This window comes from Solea senegalensis, linkage group LG6 (assembly GCF_019176455.1).
Source record: "Solea senegalensis isolate Sse05_10M linkage group LG6, IFAPA_SoseM_1, whole genome shotgun sequence".
NCBI classification, from domain to species: domain Eukaryota; kingdom Metazoa; phylum Chordata; class Actinopteri; order Pleuronectiformes; family Soleidae; genus Solea; species Solea senegalensis.
In genome coordinates, this window is record NC_058026.1 from 23,633,568 (window position 1) to 23,651,794 (window position 18,227).

Below are 18,227 nucleotides of genomic sequence, written 5' to 3' on the forward strand. Positions count from 1 at the left end.
CTGTCTGTCTGTGTGTGTGTGTGTGTGTGTGTGTGTGTAGGATGATGCAGTGATGGAGAACAACATGCAGATGGAGGTGACAGGTAAACTAAAAGCACACTTCAACACTGCGCCGAAGCACAACAACACAACAGCTGGAGTGTCAGTCATCATGGTGAGCACTTACAAAAGAACACTCACAAACACAAAATATGATGTTGAAAATATTTGTTCCCAATCTAACTGAGATTTACTGGCACATTTTCTTTTGCTAGTAATCGTACGAAATCTCCAATTCCGACATGAGTTTAGCATGCGTCGGGTCTCCTTCCAAACATTTACAGTGTTACGACGGCAAATGTTTGACCCAAATACAGGAGATTGAGCATCTTCTGATTCATTTCATCTGAACCTTTACTGACCGAATCACTGGCATCAATCCTGATTTGAGATTATCTTTAAAAACTAGTCATGAGCAACTTGTAAGCCTGGGTTTTAGAAGTGGATTGAAGAAAATAAACAGAGCCGTGATTTAGTCACATCCTTCCATCCTGTCTGTTTCGATCCCCCGTTGACATCATTTCCTGTCGCACACACTTTGACTTCCTCCGCTCCTCGCCTCATCAGGTCACTGTCTTCCGTCTGCAGTGAAAGGGGGAAGGGGAAGCTTGTTTGATATTAAAATTTGAATTTGATTGCCTCGTTTGCTGCCAACAGCCTCATGTTGTTGTAAACTGTATTTGACAGTTTGAGGTGTAAACACGGGCGCTGGCCTTGGCTCCTCCTCCTCCTCCTCCTACTCCTCCTACTCCTCTTCTCCATCCACTTCCTTCTTCCTCCTCCTCACCCCTTCCTCACACCCGACCCAGGACCACAGGGGACGCCTGGAGCTGAAAGCCGGGTACACACTCCTCCCCCACCATGATTTTCCTCCCATCTTCCTTTCCAGCCATCGCCCTTCCCTTCACCCTCCTCCCCCCTCAACTCCAGCCTACTCTCCCTTCCTGTTTCTTTATCAGCTGCTTCTCTCAGTATTAACGGATGTTGATGTCACTAACACCTGGTTTTTAACCCCTTGCTCCTCATTCTGCTCATTTTCATTCCATGTGTATCAATCTAACTTTTACGGGATGTGACGATAATCTCATTTTTGTGTTTTGAAGAATGCGTTTGTGTGCTGACATTTTCATAAAAGGTTTATTTAGCATGTTGCTAATGCAAGCTCTCGCTGGAGCAGTGTCATTCACCTCCCTCTCTGCTGCTCACAATATCTCTGGAAAAAAAAACCCAAAAAACCTGCTCTCTGTGTCCATGAATCACTAATTGGTTTCAAAGCACTTGTTACATGATGTTGATTGAGCTCTGGCGCCACCTTGTGGAATAACTGAAGAGCTGTGCTGCTGCTGGCAACATTCTGTGGCGTGAACATTCATTTCAGACGATAAAGATGGTGGTATTCTATTTTCTTTACGTAGCAAATCACCTGAGAAAGAGCTGTAAATATTGTTATTGATGAGTAAATAGTGAGAGAAACCTTGCAGAAATGGTCACAATTAAATTGAATAATTGATCTGAACAAATTTATTAGACCACCAAACCTAAATATATTAGAAATCTTTCAAACACTTGTTTAAAACTAAAAATGAATTATCCTTTTTAACTCAAATTTGAGCCAGAAGTCAGAAATGAATCATTCAACCACTAAAACTAACTTTTCTGTTCAGGAATAGAACGTAAATAACTATAATTTGATCAAGAAATAATAATGCTTTACTATTTTCTTCTGTTTTTCTTTGGTTAAAGAGCTTCTACATACCAAACATAAAAATGATTTTGACAATTATCAGTGCTGTTGATTTAGAGCAGCTGTGGTCTAATACATTTGATAAGTTTTCATAGAAATAACATGATGTTTACTTCCTGTACTTTTGGGACTGAGCGGAACAAAAGCAGTTCATCGTCAGTGTTCGTCTCTTACTGTGATTTGTTGTTGATCCTGAAAACACAGACTAACACCAGCCTCATCGTTAACCAGTCGTACGTCTTACGTTCTCCTCTGTCGTTATTTAAATATCACTTTACTCACCAACATGTTTCGCTTGGACAAAGTCGCTCAGAAGAAGTCTGACGTTTGTTCCAGCTCAGTTTCCTCAAATGTCTCTCTATGTGGAATTTGAATAGAATGGTCACGTCTGTGCTGGAACAATGGCCGTGCACTGGCTGTCATGCTTGTTGTGTTTATTTTGTGATGCTGTGAGTAAGACTAGTCTCTGTCCCTTTTTTGCTTCTCCCCTCTTCCCTGCATTACGTTCCTCTGAATTAGCTCCAAGGCAGGGGTATGTACTAACACTTAACGCTACGCCTCGACTCTACCGCCGCTGGTGTTCAGCACAAGGGCAAACGACAACAACTGTCTTTTCTGTCCCACAACAACAACAACAACAACATCATTGACTTTACATGGGACAAATCACAACATATGCGTATAAAGTTCACTTTCTCGTTTGCCCTTTTTCTGCACAGAGCGGCACTTGATAGATTATTTGCCTATTTGTGGCGTCAGTCTGTGTATTTTTCAGTTTTTTGTGTCCATCTCATGTGTTTTCATTCATATAAAATTAAAATAATGGAGAAAAAGGTCATTATTTAATGAGTAAGTCACTGGAAAACCTTTATTTTTTGTTGTTGTCGTCAGTGTACCCACAGTGTCTCCTAACTTTGCTCTGACGTTTCACTTGAAGCTGATTCCTGCGTCTGTTTCACCAGAACACAGCTCTTGATAAGGAGAACCTCCAGCTCACCACTCGTCATTGTGCAGGCTCAACCTCACCAGCTCACAAAGAAGAACCTTCTTCTCTTCCAATAAAACCAGCTTCACCAACAAAGTCGGGACCAGATTCCCCAACCAAACAGGCATCAGACACGAGAGCACCAAAACCTGCTGAGCTGGCACCACCACCACCACCACCCGCTGAGACCACAGAGCCTGTCGAGCCTGAAGATGATCTTCTCTGCTCTCCACCCGTTTCTTCACCCGTCAACCCTGTCGCAGCATTCCACGCTCCTCCTCCATCCCTGTTTCCCTCTCCTCCTTCTACACCTCCAAGATCCACAACCCCACCGTGTCCAGCTGAGCCGCCACGTCCCAGCATGCTCTCTGCTGCAGAGCGTACGCAGGAGGTTTGAAAGTCTTCTCTCCGCTGCTCGTCCATCCCCCGTGTACGTCGTCAGACATGGAATGAGGAGCGTAAACATTGACCCTGAGCTTTTCCTGTGGCTGTAAACTGAGCCGGTGACTGCTGTGTCCACGCGTGTTTCTCACTGAGGCAGAAGATGTGAGACATTTTCTCAGAGTTTGAAAAAAAAAAAAGACTTGATTGTGTGAGTGTGTGTGTATATATATATATATAGGTCTATATTTATTATGGAGGATGTGGATTGTGGGAATTTAAATCAGTGTTCCGAGTGGTTTTCTGTGGACGTCATAAATTACTGTATCACATTAATGTGAATTTTCTTTTCCCTTTTATTTATTACCTCATTTCTTCTGCGTCTACTGTAAATATCCACCACACAGAGTGGTGTTCCTTTCCTTTAGCATATCACATGTCCAAACTTCTGTCGTCTGTAGCCACCTGCAGCCTCTGTGAGCACAAATAGATTTCAGTTAAGTTTTTCCGGCAACTTAAAGATGTAGAGCATGAACGAAACCGATGTAATACCTGCCAAAGTACCGAGCAGCTAAGAATTCTTGTGTTCTTTAAATCATGTATGTAAAAGTCACAGATATGAGTTTAAAACTTCTAGAAACCAACCACAGGTCGTTTCCTCTCGTCTCCACTGCAGTCGGTGAACATTTTAACCAAAGATTCAAATTGTAAATACGTTCATATGCCTGAAGATACACAAACCACATCGAATTTAGAAGCAGAAAGGAATCAATTTTCCTATTTTCCTTTTAAATGATCTCCCAAATCTCAGTTAGATACTCTCATCCTATAAGGGAACGTGACCCACAGGTTGGGAACCCATGCACTACAGCATCTAGTAATTGTTTTATGGTGTTCAGTAAAAGTTGTCTTTCCAGAAATAGCAATTGTTTGCGCTCTCTGATCAGCATTTGCTACCCAATAAACACACATAGATAAACACTACCGTCTAAATGATACAGCTACTGTTTGCGATGTTAGTTGTTGAAATGCAACAAAGATTGTCACCAAAAATCAAATCCACAGAAAAAGATCTGGTCCAATGAAACAAAGACGACACCGTCACGTTGCAGAAAATATGAAGTGACTGGATTTTTAGTTTTTTTGTAATATATTGGATTTACAAAGTATGAATGAAAGCTTCGTTTGCCTCTCTGCCTTTGACTCTTGTGCATCCAGAGTTGCTTGATATCGGATATTTCATTTGTTTCCATTTAAACTGGACAGTTTATCCCAGAAAGCTTCGCGCGCTCAGCTGCAAGAACGCTCGTCTCCCTCTTCCACGACCTCCCAGTGAGACACTCACACACACACACGTAGTGCACTTGGTTATTTAGCTTCTATGATGTATTTGTAGTTTAAGAGTAGTGTTTCATATGTTTGTAAAGGGAAACATGTACGAGGACCGTTAACAGGTAGATCGACCGTGTCTAAATAGTCTTCGTTAGTGGCTGCGTTTGCTGCTCTACTGTTAAAACAAAACAAAAAAAAAAAGCAATAAAGGTTTGAAATGATGACGTTTGTGGTGAATTTGTCTTTGTATTACTGACGTGTAGCCAGTAGAGGGTGCTATGGAGTCATGGATCAACACCAGGAGCAATTTGAAGTTATAAAATTTAATTTTATTGTCAAAACTCAGAACACAAAACACTCCAAAAATGATTGCAAAAAAATAATATATTGGTTGATAGATAAACAGTACTTTTCAAAAGTGGAGATTCAAAACACACCATAATTTGACTCCAAAGGAATGTCTCCCTCCAAATCAAAGACACAAGAGGACGTTTTGTTTACTGACGACCAAAGGAATCATGTTATCACTCGTTTCATGATTTTTGGACGCAGTAAAGTCCTTCCTTTCATCGCGCGTCTCTTAAACAGGACCTTTAGGTCTGACATGATGGTAAAATAAAAATGTCCTCCTGATCTGACGTCAAACAGTTTTAAAGAAGTGATTTAACAGTTCATTATTCAGTCATTTAGGAGAGAAATGTCAACTGAAAGAAGTGTCGTCGTCCTAAAGTAAAGCTTGTTTTTAACTCTGCTCATGAAGCGAAGTTTGTGTTTTTGATTGAAGTGTTAAATATTAAACGTGACAAATCTGTGCCGAATATTTGACGTGAAAGGAGCCGTGCACAGAAATTCAAGATGGAAATTATAAATATGAAAGTCTACATCTAAACAGTGTATATATATAGAGAGAGAGAGAGAAATACTGAATATATATGTAAATTCCCTCCTCATTTATTCTTCTCTCTCCAGTACAATTACAATTTAAACTCTTCGTTACTAATGACTGTCTCGCCAAAATGGCAAAAAGCATATTAAAAGTGAACGGTATCTTAATTATTCCCCCACATACACACCTACAGAAAAAAAATCACTCACCCTAAAGTACATAAATATTCAGATTCTTAAGTTTCCACTAGCTCCCCGTAATCCCCTCTTCTTTGTTTTCCAGAGGAGATGAAAATAGACTCTCACAGCTAAAAATAGATTTGTTTTTAACCGTACAGTAACACAACCCTCACCCTATGATTTATATGAAAAGTTCTATCTCATCTACAAAATATAGCAATGCCCTTTTTAAAAAATAGTTTGGATTCTTTTACTATAGCAGGACATGTGTTGTTTTTCCCCCCCTCCTCCTCCTCCTCCTCCTCTTCGTCTGTGAGATACATTCAGGATTAACAGTATAGACAAGAACAGTGCCTTTGATAAAGAGTTCACTCTTGCAACAGTCTGGATCTTCCTCAGGGTCCGGACTCTGTCAGCCAAGCTCAGTACCTGGTCTGGTACTCGTGGTGCCACCTGTTGAAGTCGTTGTAGAAGAGCACGATACTTCCAGACGCCATGCCGGTGATGATGCACCTGCGATGACAAACCATAGACAGTTTACTTTCACATAAACGCTCAAATAAAAAGCGGATTGTTCACGTGTGTATGGTGTAAATTTGAACGAGCGATTTTAACTTTTATCACGACTGTAGTGCAAACTTTTGTGGGAAAAAGCATCTGTTCAGTAAGGGTGGGCGATATGAAAATGATATAATAACTATATTTTTGATGCTATTTCACAGAATTTCAAAACAAAAGTGTCAAATATGGAATGGTATTTAACTCACAATAAAAATGTATTGATGTCAAATGAATCACTGCATTCAAAAACTCACAGAAATAACTCAATATAACTTGATATTAAGTGGTGGGGCACCACAGGACATCAGCTGGAGGGCCACATGTGGCCCGCAGGCCGCAAGTTTGAGACCTCTGGTTTAGACGCATGTCACTTAATGATTTTGTTTGTTTTTAAATGTCTTCATGGTCCTACTGTGGAATGATGTGTCTCTGCACATCAGACATGATATGAATCATAGACTCACAGGTGTTTTAAAGTAAAGTAAATAAAGTTGGATTGGTTTGGAACAGCGGTCTAAAATATTAAATATATATTGTTATTTAAATCTAAACGTTACTTTTATTTATATATACTTTTTTATTTTTATATGGTGGCATTTGTGTGTGTGTGTGTGTGTTACCTTTGGTCGTGTGAAATGGCCATGGATCGGACTCCCGCGTCACAGCCAGGATACGTGAAGAGCTGCTTGAGACTGTGGACCTGCCAGACTGACACGACTCCTCCATCTCCACCCGTCAGCAGGTACTGACCGTCACGACTCAGAAGCATGGCCTGCCAAAGACAACCAGAGCATTACGACTATTTCTCTATTATATCATTAACTTTACACCATATACAGTTATCCGGTGCTGGTGATTGCGACGTTTCCCCGGTGACTGCATCGCTCGAGTTGTTGGATCATCTGTAAACTGAAAACAAAACAGAATAACATGGCAGCAAAGCTATTTAAACCAAAACCACAAACATAAATTGTCCCCCGAATAGAGCTGGCGACCAGGGACCAGTTTATCTCTCATGTCACAGTAAAGCTCATACTGTGAGGTCATGTGGTCCAACAAAAGATCCCAGGTCAGTGCTGCAATCCTTGAGGGCTTCCTATACACAGACCTGTGGCTCCCCACAGCGCGGCTCTGAGATTTACTCGTCTCATCTGCTTTTCCAGCAAACTGTAAGAGTGGAATGGCTCCGCCGGGAACCCGGCGTTCACAAATCAAGTCGTGTGTTGGAGTCTATTATGTGCGCGGTGCATAGTGGAAGCTGAAACTCAAGCAGTCGGGAGCATCAATCGGCGAGTAACCGTAGCTGATGAAATGACGAGGTAGAATGTGAGTTCTAAAAGCAGCAAATGACACTCATTTAGAGCTTTTTCTCCTTTTGCCGTTTTATGACTCCGGACTGGGCCCGTCTTTCAGCTGCGGCCGCGTTTGCAGTCATTCAGCGAGCGACGCTTCAATCATCGGGCAAACATGTGCATCGAATCAGGCTCATATAAAATGGGAAAATGAAACTTGAACTCCAGTTGGAACGAGTCATTTTCAGGAACTTGACTTGGTTAAGAAAACATAAATAAGCTCTCAAGAGCAGTACACACTGGATCGGATGTAAGGAAGCCCAGCCTAAATTAGCCAAAATGTTTTGTATATATAAATATATATATATATATACACACACTATATATATATATATATGTATATATATATATACATATATATATATACATTTCCTACCACGCTGAAGTAAATGAGATCTGTTTCTCATTGTCTTGACACACACACACAAAGATAGGCACAAACTTGCATGAAGGCGCTCACACACACACACACACACACACACACACACACACACACACACACACACACAGTGATGAACTTGTGTGTGTGTGTGTGTGTGTGTGTGTGTGTGTGAGACCACAAAAATCAATCCAGCCTAATTGTCACGTTAGATCATCGTCCAAGATGTTTGGGAGCGGCGCACAAGCGGCGCACGAGTGGCGCACGAGTGAGCGCGGCGCTGTTTTGATTTGTGTTTCCAGTGCACAGTAGTTTCCTCGTGCATCAACACTCCGCTCAGTTAATCTGACAACAGTGATCAGTGCCAATCACGATCAATGCACTTGAAGTGAATTACGGGAGCGTACAAGTCGAGGGGGGAAATTTCAGATTATTTCTATTTACAAATACGAGCTACTTTTGCAACAACTTTGAACTGAAACTGGAACATGGAGTGAACGTAAGAGCAGCTGGAGACACTGGAGACATACGTCCCTAATTTACTGTCATGTCAAAAAAGTTGAAAACAAAAGAAAAACATTTTGTTTTCTTATGCCTACAAAATAAAAGCCAAAATGCAGAATAATAATGTCTTTTTTTGGCCACTTGGGGGCAGCAGACGCAGGAAACAACACATCATCACCTCTATTGTTTGTCAACAGGTTTTTCCTGCTGCTGGACACAGAGATGGTCTCTGTATCCGTGAGGGAAACTGGACCATGTTTCACTGACGGCTCATAAGTGTGAGCGATCACAGCTATTTTTTTTTTCCATGATTACAGATGCTGCATTTCACAATAAGAGTAAAAAGAAAAAAAGAAAACTATTAGGACTTTTGAGCCGTTACTGTATTCTGTGTATCTACTAACAGAGTCCATGACCTTACTGCAGCGCAGCAGGAGCCAGGAGAGCTGGCAGACAAGTCAGCCCAGTCAGGTACGAGGCTGCAGACAGACATTATAAATCAGCCCCTTGCCACTGGGCGGTCATACAAGATGGCCGACGGCTCTGTGGGAGCTAAGATGGCGACCCGGGCTCGGATGACTAAAAAATGACTGCAGCAGAAACACATGCACTTTTAATGCCCATATTTCCTACTTCTTTTGGGGAACAGTGGGTGGATTCTGAGACTGGGGAAGGTAAAAAAAGTTGAATTTATGGTGCTGTTAATCCCCCTGTAACATGGACACAGGCGGGGGGAAAAGAAAGCCGCTGGAGTGGTTACACTGCCTGAGTTATACTCGTACTTAAAAGACTGTAATCCATTCAGTATGGCTCCTGTCACTTGATTCTGCTATTAGACTAGGATGCCGACTGTTAGCCTGTCATCTAACCTCTGACTCCAGACCCTTATAAATTCACAGTGCGTACATTCTCTCTCTCTCTCAGTTTTACTCTCTCTTTCTAAGTGGATACTGCAGGCCAGGACAAACACTTATTTATCCTGGAGTCATACTGTGCAGAGGCTCCAATGACTAAGAAGATTGATTCTGGTATGTACATGAGTGCACTAAATACTGCTGGGGCTTCAGACTGAGGAGGGGGGGTGGAGCTAAAGGCTGGTGAGGCAGGCTGGGGGCTGAGACATGAACAACCGCACTTAAAGATGTTAGGATTTTCCTAATGCCATTTGACATGGCTGGAATTTACAACAGCAGAGTCGGGCTGACAAGGCCGCAGCGGCCTGCACTGTTCCCGAGTCACAGCTTCTCATCGTCAGACGGAACTCTGGGAAAAGTGCAACGCTGTGCAAGTATCTGAACCATCCTTTGTTTCCTCCTAAAGAGCAAACACAGAGGTCTAAAGCTTACCTCTCGTGCAAACTGAATCACTATTTGTCTTTGTGTTCATTAATCACATCCTATACGAGTTATATTTGTGTTTATCTTATACTTGGAGCATTTCTCTGAGGGCAGGCTGGTTGGCAGGTTAGGGGCCTCGGCACCAGAGGTTTCTTAATAGGAAACAGGCGTGTGGCTGTCTGTCAGAGCTAGCTTACAATTCCCAGGCCAAACCGGAAACAATGGGTTGGGAAACCAAAGGCAGTAGCCGTTATCCTGTGTCACTCTGGCCACAGGGGAGGAAATGTGGGAAATGGGGGAATGTGTCATCCTGCACTGGAGGGTAGTTAATGGAGTTGGTGTCCAGAGCTGACCACTTCTCTGGAATGTGCTCCACCACCGCTGCCGATGCAATTTGACCTGACAACAGGGCTGCGGATCAAAAGGAGCAGCCCCTCTGGGTGCATGCATATGAAAGGGAATAAAAGAGATGTGAAGCCGCAGTTTGCCCCGGGGGCAGGTCGAGCCTCGCTTTACTCACATCTCAAACTGTAAGAAAAGGCTTTAATCAGTGAGACGACTTTCTACGCTGATGTGGTGCAGACGCACATGTGCAAATGCACTCTCACACGCAGGCTCCTGCAGGAATGCACTGCCTCACCTTGATGCTGTCTTCTACCTCCATGTGTCCCAGGAGTTTGCCGTTGACGGTGAAGAGACAAAAGTGTCCCTTGTCGTAATAGACCATGCAGTGTCCCTCGGTGGAGGCCTGGATGAGACGGGGCCGAGTGCACTGCTCTGGGACCTCCAGGGTCCTCAGCAGGTCCCCATTCATGGAATGGATCAGACAAGGGCCCTCTGCACGTCAGATAACACAACACAACGTGGAGCGTCAACACTTTTTCGCATTGTTAAATCGAAATTGAGATTATGATGTCAAACGGAACAAATGTCACCTTTGCAGCCGCTGATGACCAGACCCAGCTCCGCGCACACAGTAGCACACGTCACTTCACAGTCGTGGCCAGTCAAGATGGCCCGCGGTGTGGTAAACTCTGCTGAGGAAACACAAACACAAACACAACAGGTGTGTGTGTGTCTATTACCACAGAAAAAGCATCATCACCACTGCTGGACTCTCGAGGGAGCAAATAAAGACATAAAAGTGTGTTCACTTTGATCCGCGTTTCATAACACAGACGTAATAAATATGAATTAGAATCATGGGAGGAAAAAAACATGAACAACCATAACAAAACTCAGAGAAAGATCAGGATCAAATGAGTTTGGATTTGTTTTGATCTGCTTGTATACGGTATATATATCGTTGTTTGTTGCACACACTGTTATCCTGCACACATCAAATTTCTCCCCTCATTCACTCTCCCTTCCCAGCACTTGTCACCCAGCGCCTCTCTCTCTATCTTTAAAACCTTCTCACTGTGACTGCCTTCACTGGATCCAGATGTTTCTGCGTTAGACTGAGAGCAAGCCAGAGGGAGCGAGAGTAAGTTATGGTCCAAGTCATGAAGTTTGTGTGATTTTGTTTGGGTTTGAGCTGTCACGGCGAACGACAACACAAAATCTCCTACGCGCTCTCCATCTGTGAGCGCACATAAAAACAGTTGCTCACAAACACTCGGTCGCATAGAATTCTGACTTTTCTGCTTTATTACATAATTTACAAACAAAAATATTCTTTTTTTTTTTTTTTTAAGCAAATGCAGATGGCTAACTGGGCGACAGATGCCGTTTCCAAACTGTTTGTGCCGTTCGAGCGTGAACGACGGGGAAGTGTGGAGGTCGCGGAGCTGCTTGTGTTTGTGTATGTTTAGTGGCCTGTAGAAAAGCTGCTTCCCTGAGCTGGAGTTAGGAGTTCACTGGGGGGGTTTACTGTTCAGGGAGGAGGCGCCTTGTCTTTAGTGACTCATCTTCCTCTGGCAGAGGTCAAGTTCAGCTCAAAAAGAGCAACACTGCAAACACGTGGGACCTGATGTTTGATGACCAAACACGCGTTTACCAACTTCACTTATTATGCTAAAATGCTGCAACACACACCGACCTAAAGGCAGAGTTTTTGTGATGAATCTAGTAGATTTATATGCAGTTTCTTTAATGCAATTATATGACATAAAACTCAATACTCACTAATGAGGCTGGCAGGTAAGCTACAGCTTCTATAAACCCGTAATTAGATTTAGCAGAAAGACTATTCACAACACGGTGCTCAGTGAAACCTCTTGTAAAAAAAAAAAAACATAGAAGCTCAATATAAGAATACGTTTCAAAGCACAAAAAATAATAATAATAATGATATACATATATATATATATATATATATATATATATAAAAAAGACCTACTGTGTAAAAATGATGCCCATGCTGTTTTAACCCTAGCTGTGAGGACTTACCACACGGAAAATAAACACCGGTACAAGGTCAGTGAAGTAAAGTTAGGCCGCATAAGTCGGTGGATTTAAGCAGGATGTGAGAGTTTGTTCATAGAAGGTGAATAAATCTGATATATTGGTGTATCAGTTTACTTTCTGAGCCTCTACCTGTCATTTATTCTGACTTGGGGCTGTATCTGATTAAAGACTTATACCTCCACATGACTTCAGCTGAGGATGGGATCAAATGTCTGGAGAGTCGTGTGTGTGTGCGTTGGCAAATTTCTTACCTTAAGTATGGTAATGCTTGGCATGTTTTGGCAAATGAATAATGTAGCTGGAGACATTTGAGTATCACAGTGTATTATTACAAATGTGTAGTTTGTACACATTTGCTCCTTTTTTGCTCCAATTTGCCAAAAGTCAATCCTATTTACTGACTCACGCGCCTTTACAGTACGTGAGTGTGTTCATATCGTTGAGAGAATAAATGATGGGCCATATAAAACATTTCCATTTACACTAGAACACATTTATGGGTATTTGTGAATGAGTTAATTCTGCTGATATCTTAAACGACTACAGAAAACTAATTTCAGACGGTTGAGTGCATTTGAAACAACGGTAAAGCCTCGCCCTGACTGTGGCCAGCAGAGGGCAGTGGTGTCTGCAGAAATGTGTTAGGAGCTTGTGGGTCGTGTACATGTGCATTTCAGCCATTCTGAGGCATTTGTGTCATGGAACGCTGCTCATGAAGTGTGTGGGATATTTACAAAGCAACATGACATGCATGAAAAGCAGTGAGTGCGCACACGTGTGTGTGTGTGTGTGTGTGTGTGTGTTCTCATACGAGTGTATGTGGAGACTTAGGATGAAGATAAAGTGTTTGAGTTTTTGGACAGAGAAGAAAGAAAAGCTGCGTTCTGTATGTATTTTGTGAAGGTGTATGTGTGTGTATCTGTGTGTGTGTGTGTGTGTGTGTGCGTGTGCAGCAGAGCCTAATGTCTGGGAGAGCCTCCTGTGGTCTGGGGCAATGGAGCATCACATTGTGGCGGTGAGAGGTTGGGATGACGACTGCTTTGTCTGCTGCTCTGGCTGCAGTGCAGTAACTACACTGAGCCAGCTGAGGTTAGACTGCTACACACAGAAAATGTGCAACACATGCACGGGTATACACAAACACATGAATCAATCAGATTACAGTCTGGTTTTTAGATTGTTCTTCTTTAGATATGATGTCGAATATTTATAAAATAGCACATTTAAAGCTTACTGTCACCTTGTAGGATTCAGTCAAAGTCAGCAAACAACAACTTGTAATTCTGTGATGGTGACAAATGACATCAGCTACGAAAATATAATCAATGAACACATCTTTCACTCTGAAGTGCTCCTTGATTTTGTCATGCTGTTAAAACTTGTTATATGTAAACAAACACCACGAGATTACAAAGGTTGTTAAAAAGTTTGGGGAATCCTTATGAATTCACTTTTGGTGAAAATTCCATCACCCAACACTGACAAACAAGCATCTAAGTGCTGTCCCCAAAACTAAAAAAAAACACAACGTGGCTTATTAACCAAATCCCCATTTGTCCTAAATTTCAGTCCATTTGTAATGGACCACTTAACAACGTGTACGTCGATCTCAGCTGACCAAATTAGCACAGAGGGGGCTAAGTACTGAGCTATGTGAGTGCAACCCTTTGATCATGGCTAATGCCATATGTTATGGTAACATAAGGGAGGCCCGTGACATTTTTCACTTTTATCGACTAGTGTGACCCCGTGGCCCTCAGATGGTGGTGAACTTTCACATGCTGCCCGACGACCCCCAACATCACGTTTAACGTCTGTAAGTGGCTCTCACTTTCACTCACATTAAAGACAGATTCTCTCAGTCTCACTCTCTCTCCAACACACACACACACACACTTTCAATATCTAGTCCCAGAAACACACACAATCTCAAACACATTATCCTAAGCTGTTCCTGGTGCGACAGTTCTCCGAAATCCAATCTGTATGCAGGAGGCCTGGCCTGGTCAGATGAAACTAGTTGTTACTTTAGAGAGCAGGGCCGTAAATCACAGAGTCACGACTGTCTGGGAGAGTGAACACTCAGAGAATACCCATATGTGTGTGTGTGTGTGCATATTTGCCGGTGGACTTTCTACTTACTGCCGAGGCTCTCTCCGATGCTGCAGTGCTTTCCGTTCCAGTACCACAGCAGCAGGGTGGCATCTCTGGAGCCTGACAGGACGTAGCAGTCTCCTCCGATGTACGACTCGGAGCGCGCCAGGCACGTCACCACGTCACGGTGGCCAAACACTATCTGAGTCAGTTTGCCTGCAAAAGTACACAAATGCGTGGCGTCAATATTTGTTTGTTGGCACATGGGGATGATAAATGATGCATTTATTACAACACTGGGGGGATACAACACACACACACACACACACACACACACACACACACACTAAATATCAAATCCTGCACTTTAATACCAGAAACTTTGGATTAATGTGCTGACAGATGTGATTGTTTCAAACTCCACACCATTAGTTTGTTGATCATCTGTCTCCTCAGCTAGTCTTTTTACAAGATTAGACTTCTACTAATTCCCTGACAAGAATAAATATTTATTCCAACTCTGTATGTATGGGAGAGTGTGTGCGCGCGTGAAAACGCATGCACGTGCACACGCGCAGTGAGCTCCATGTGTATATATAAAGAGGCTAATTGCTGTCAGATTCCCAGACCACAGCTCCACTGTCTCGCTGTCTAATTTTCATCACGCTCCTCACAGTGTGACCTCTCCCAGTCAAACAGTGAACAGTTTGCAGACACGTGACACTTCTGTCTGGGTGTCAAAAATCACTGTCCGGTGGATAATGAAGTCATATCTCACAGAAAAGACGAGTATTGCGATGGAAGTGGGGCGAGTGAGTGAACGTCCACAGAGGAAGAGAGACATCAAAGATGGAAAATGTTTGACATCTTTATAAACACTGAAAATAAGTAATGATTGCTGCAGCAATAATGGCTACCATGCAGCTCATATTGAACACTCAGTCTGCTCTCACACACACACACAAACACACACACACACACATGCCCACAGACAAATGAAATTGGATGCGTGTGCATGCATGCGTATGAGGCTATGTGTTTTGTGCATGTGTACCAATCAAGTCTTGTAATTGATAAAATGCCTCAGTTCTTTAACCTGGGGGCTTTAGGGACCTTGGTAGCAGCTGTTGAGCGTGTGCGATTAAACTGTGTTCAGGTTCCAGTCGTACACGCCGGTGGCAGTCGCACAATAGAGCTATCTCTGTGCCGCTGTCCCTCCTTCCCTCCCTCCTCGATTAAAAGACAGCGAGGGCCTGGCCTATAGAAATTGAATTTGGGTTTGTTGTATAGATGTGTGTACGACTCTGAATGGGGCTGGGGAGAGAAGCTGAGGAGCAGGGTGTGGAGATGAAGCTTCAGACACTTTCATTTAGGACCCTTGACCTGATTGTGTGTGTGTGCGTGTGTGTGCTGGATTTACAGCATTTGTGTGTTAGGGTCTTAGTCAGTAGTATTCAGAGACTGTAGAGCATCAAACATTAAGGTAAACAACATTCTAAGAAATGTTAGGTTTCATTTACTGATTAAAAACCAGAAAGGAGAGTTTCGTGCTAAAGTCCAGTTCGGCTGTTAAAGTGAGCGTATGACTTTAAGGGTACGTAGCTACAATGAACTGTTGACGGTACAAAGGCCTTAAAGTGGGAATAAATAAAGAGAAAATAAAACCCTTATTGTGGCAAGTAATTGTGCAAAATTACAACAATTGCACTGGGACTGGCTAGAATACAGTGGAATAGTGAATGTAGTAAAACAGTGCACACCATTATTGACAAAGCTGTTGTGTTTCGTGAACAGATTACTTTAAAATACTAAACGTGTTTATTTTATTACATTGCATAACACAAGAGTGTTGGACAAACAAAAATAGATACTCTTTTGGTCTTAGAGAAAAAAATACTTTTTGTCCTGAGGATGGTGCTAGAGGAAAGCCTGCGGAGGATCATTAACTATAAAAAAGGTTAATTCCTTTCATATGTTTCATCTGATTTCATGGCAGTCAGCTTTGAGTTTATGAGAAGGCTGATGTTTAGAAACGATATCATGGACCTTAAGCAGCACAACAACAAAACCGGTGGGTTTTGTCCTGGAGGTAAAGTTAAATTACTGTAAAGATCTAAATTTGAATCACAGACCTCGTATTAAATTTAATTTCCCTGAGGAGGCAAGTTGTGAATATATGCTACAAACATTTAAATTTGATGTATACCTGAATCCCCATCATCCCCATGTCTAATTTTCATTCAAACCTAAAATGTAATAGCAAAAAAATACTGTTTCTTAAGATTATTTAATGGATATAAATGATATATATGTAGGGGAATGAGGTGCCTTTTATACTGCGAGGAAAACACCACCAGGAATATCGAGTACCTGTGTCAGTGGAGTAAACCCGGAAGCTCTTGTCCCAGAATCCGCACAGAAGAATAAATCGGTTGTCGGCTGTGATGACGAAGCACTGCGAGCTGATCTGAATGCTCTGATCCAGCAGGTCTGAGATCTGACGCCGATGACTGCCGACGTAACTCGCTGAAGACGAGAGAGATAACAATGAGAACAGGCAGATTATATGGGAATAACATTTTATAATCCAACAAAGAGCTCACAGTTCAGTGCATCTACTCTTAAGTTTGACTGCCCAGTGCAAAGAAGATTTGTGAGAATACAAACAGTAGTACATCCTGGAGGTTCAGTTTACAGGACTTCATGTTGTTTCGTGAGAGACTCAGAGACGGAGGAATAACAAAGTGTGGATAGTCTTCACAAAATATGTACACTACTCAAGTCAGAGCACACTGCAAATGTATCTGCTTGTGTAATTTGGCCAAAGGTTTGTTCATTTATTGACATTCTCTTTCTATTTCGGAGAGAAATGTCCAGAGTGAAGTATTTACTATTTAGTGAGGGTCAAAAACACTGGAGAACAGGTGTCAGGGAAGCTTGTCGAATATGGAAACTGAGAAAGTCCAGTATAGCTGCCACAAATAATGTTTGAACCCATTTTTAACATCGACTCAAAAGCCACAGTGCTCAGCTGTCATCCTCAATTTACAGTGTTTAGCTCTGACCCCTCCAGGAATGCAAACAGTGTAAATATATTTCTGACAAGCACAAAAATCTTCTCGACTACCCACAAAACATGCACTCCCCTACAAACTCAAAATGTATTATTTAGTCCATTTAGTATCATTTAGAATCTGTCAAAGAATAAAATAAAACAAAAAAGTGTTAAGAAAGACAAGTGTGCATTCAATTACATCACCCACATCTATTGTAATGCTACTAAAAACCCTGCACTGAATCTATATAAACACTAATGCACACTTTTCTTTTCTTTTTTTAACAGACAGAGAGACATAGTGAACGTGCAAATAAAGATGAATATGTGAGAGCAAAGTCTGGTTATCTTCACAAGTCAAGTGTTGAGAAAATGTGTGAAAATGGTCTGGTGAGACTGAGAGTGACCACAACATTCACAGAGAAAGAACAGCCCCCATCACAGACGTGCGTGCGATTGCAAAGGGGAAGCAGGAAAGCGATGGAGGGAGCGCGCACACACACACACACACACACACACACACACATATACAGAGAGAGTAGCTCATCTCTCCCTGCTCCACCAGTGCGTCCCATACATCACCGCGGCTCGGCACTCTTCTACTGCTCATCAACAAGTCGTGAAGGATGAGAGGCGCCCATATTGTCCTGACAGCCGACCGCCGTGCATTCTCAATCACACATTATTACCACATTCATATTCATTTCCATTGACACGCGTCCTTTCCCTCCGCTCAAATTAAACCAAAGAGGATGCAAAAAGGGAGGGAGGGAAGGGACGATGGAGAGGAAGAAAGAGGGGGAGTTGATGATGAAATGCTGGCCTAGGCCACAGCTCATTGCATTCCAATTTGCATGCAAATGGTTTAGTGAGAGAGCAGGGGCTATATCATGACGAGTGAACTGGGGCAGAGGCTGAGAAACAACTCTAATCTACTGTCCAGGGACACGGCACTGCAGAGTGCCATGAGTCACCACGATGCCAGCAGTA

General features: G+C 42.5%; 2 protein-coding genes across 11 annotated transcripts in view; one reads left to right on the top strand and one right to left on the bottom strand.

Annotated features, from left to right (window-relative positions):
- Positions 1–14: 14 nt before the first annotated feature.
- On the top strand, positions 15–4,702 carry LOC122771010 (serine/threonine-protein kinase DCLK2-like). Of its 2 annotated transcripts, XR_006360577.1 has the most exons (3): positions 15–154; positions 2,303–2,315; positions 2,746–4,702. XR_006360577.1 is itself a non-coding variant. In XM_044028275.1 (2 exons), the coding sequence occupies exons 1-2, from the start codon at positions 53–55 to the stop codon at positions 3,163–3,165; spliced, it is 522 nt and encodes a 173-aa protein (XP_043884210.1). In that variant the 5' UTR covers positions 15–52; the 3' UTR covers positions 3,166–4,702. The 2 variants fall into 2 exon arrangements, 1 of the variants encoding a protein (XP_043884210.1); XM_044028275.1 differs by lacking the exon at positions 2,303–2,315.
- An 86-nt stretch (positions 4,703–4,788) lies between these two features.
- lrba (LPS responsive beige-like anchor protein) overlaps positions 4,789–18,227 on the bottom strand; it is a 162,133-nt gene continuing 148,694 nt past the window's right edge. For 5 of the 9 annotated variants that reach the window (XM_044028266.1, XM_044028271.1, XM_044028267.1 and 2 more), the window contains 6 exons: positions 16,553–16,708; positions 14,231–14,398; positions 10,615–10,716; positions 10,320–10,516; positions 6,728–6,879; positions 4,789–6,059 (listed from right to left, as the gene is read on the bottom strand). In XM_044028266.1, the coding sequence (XP_043884201.1) occupies positions 5,969–6,059; positions 6,728–6,879; positions 10,320–10,516; positions 10,615–10,716; positions 14,231–14,398; positions 16,553–16,708 (866 nt within the window). In that variant the 3' untranslated portion in view covers positions 4,789–5,968. The remainder of the gene's footprint in view (positions 6,060–6,727; positions 6,880–10,319; positions 10,517–10,614; positions 10,717–14,230; positions 14,399–16,552; positions 16,709–18,227) is intronic. The other 4 variants (XM_044028272.1, XM_044028270.1, XM_044028265.1 and 1 more) reach the window with 2 other exon arrangements.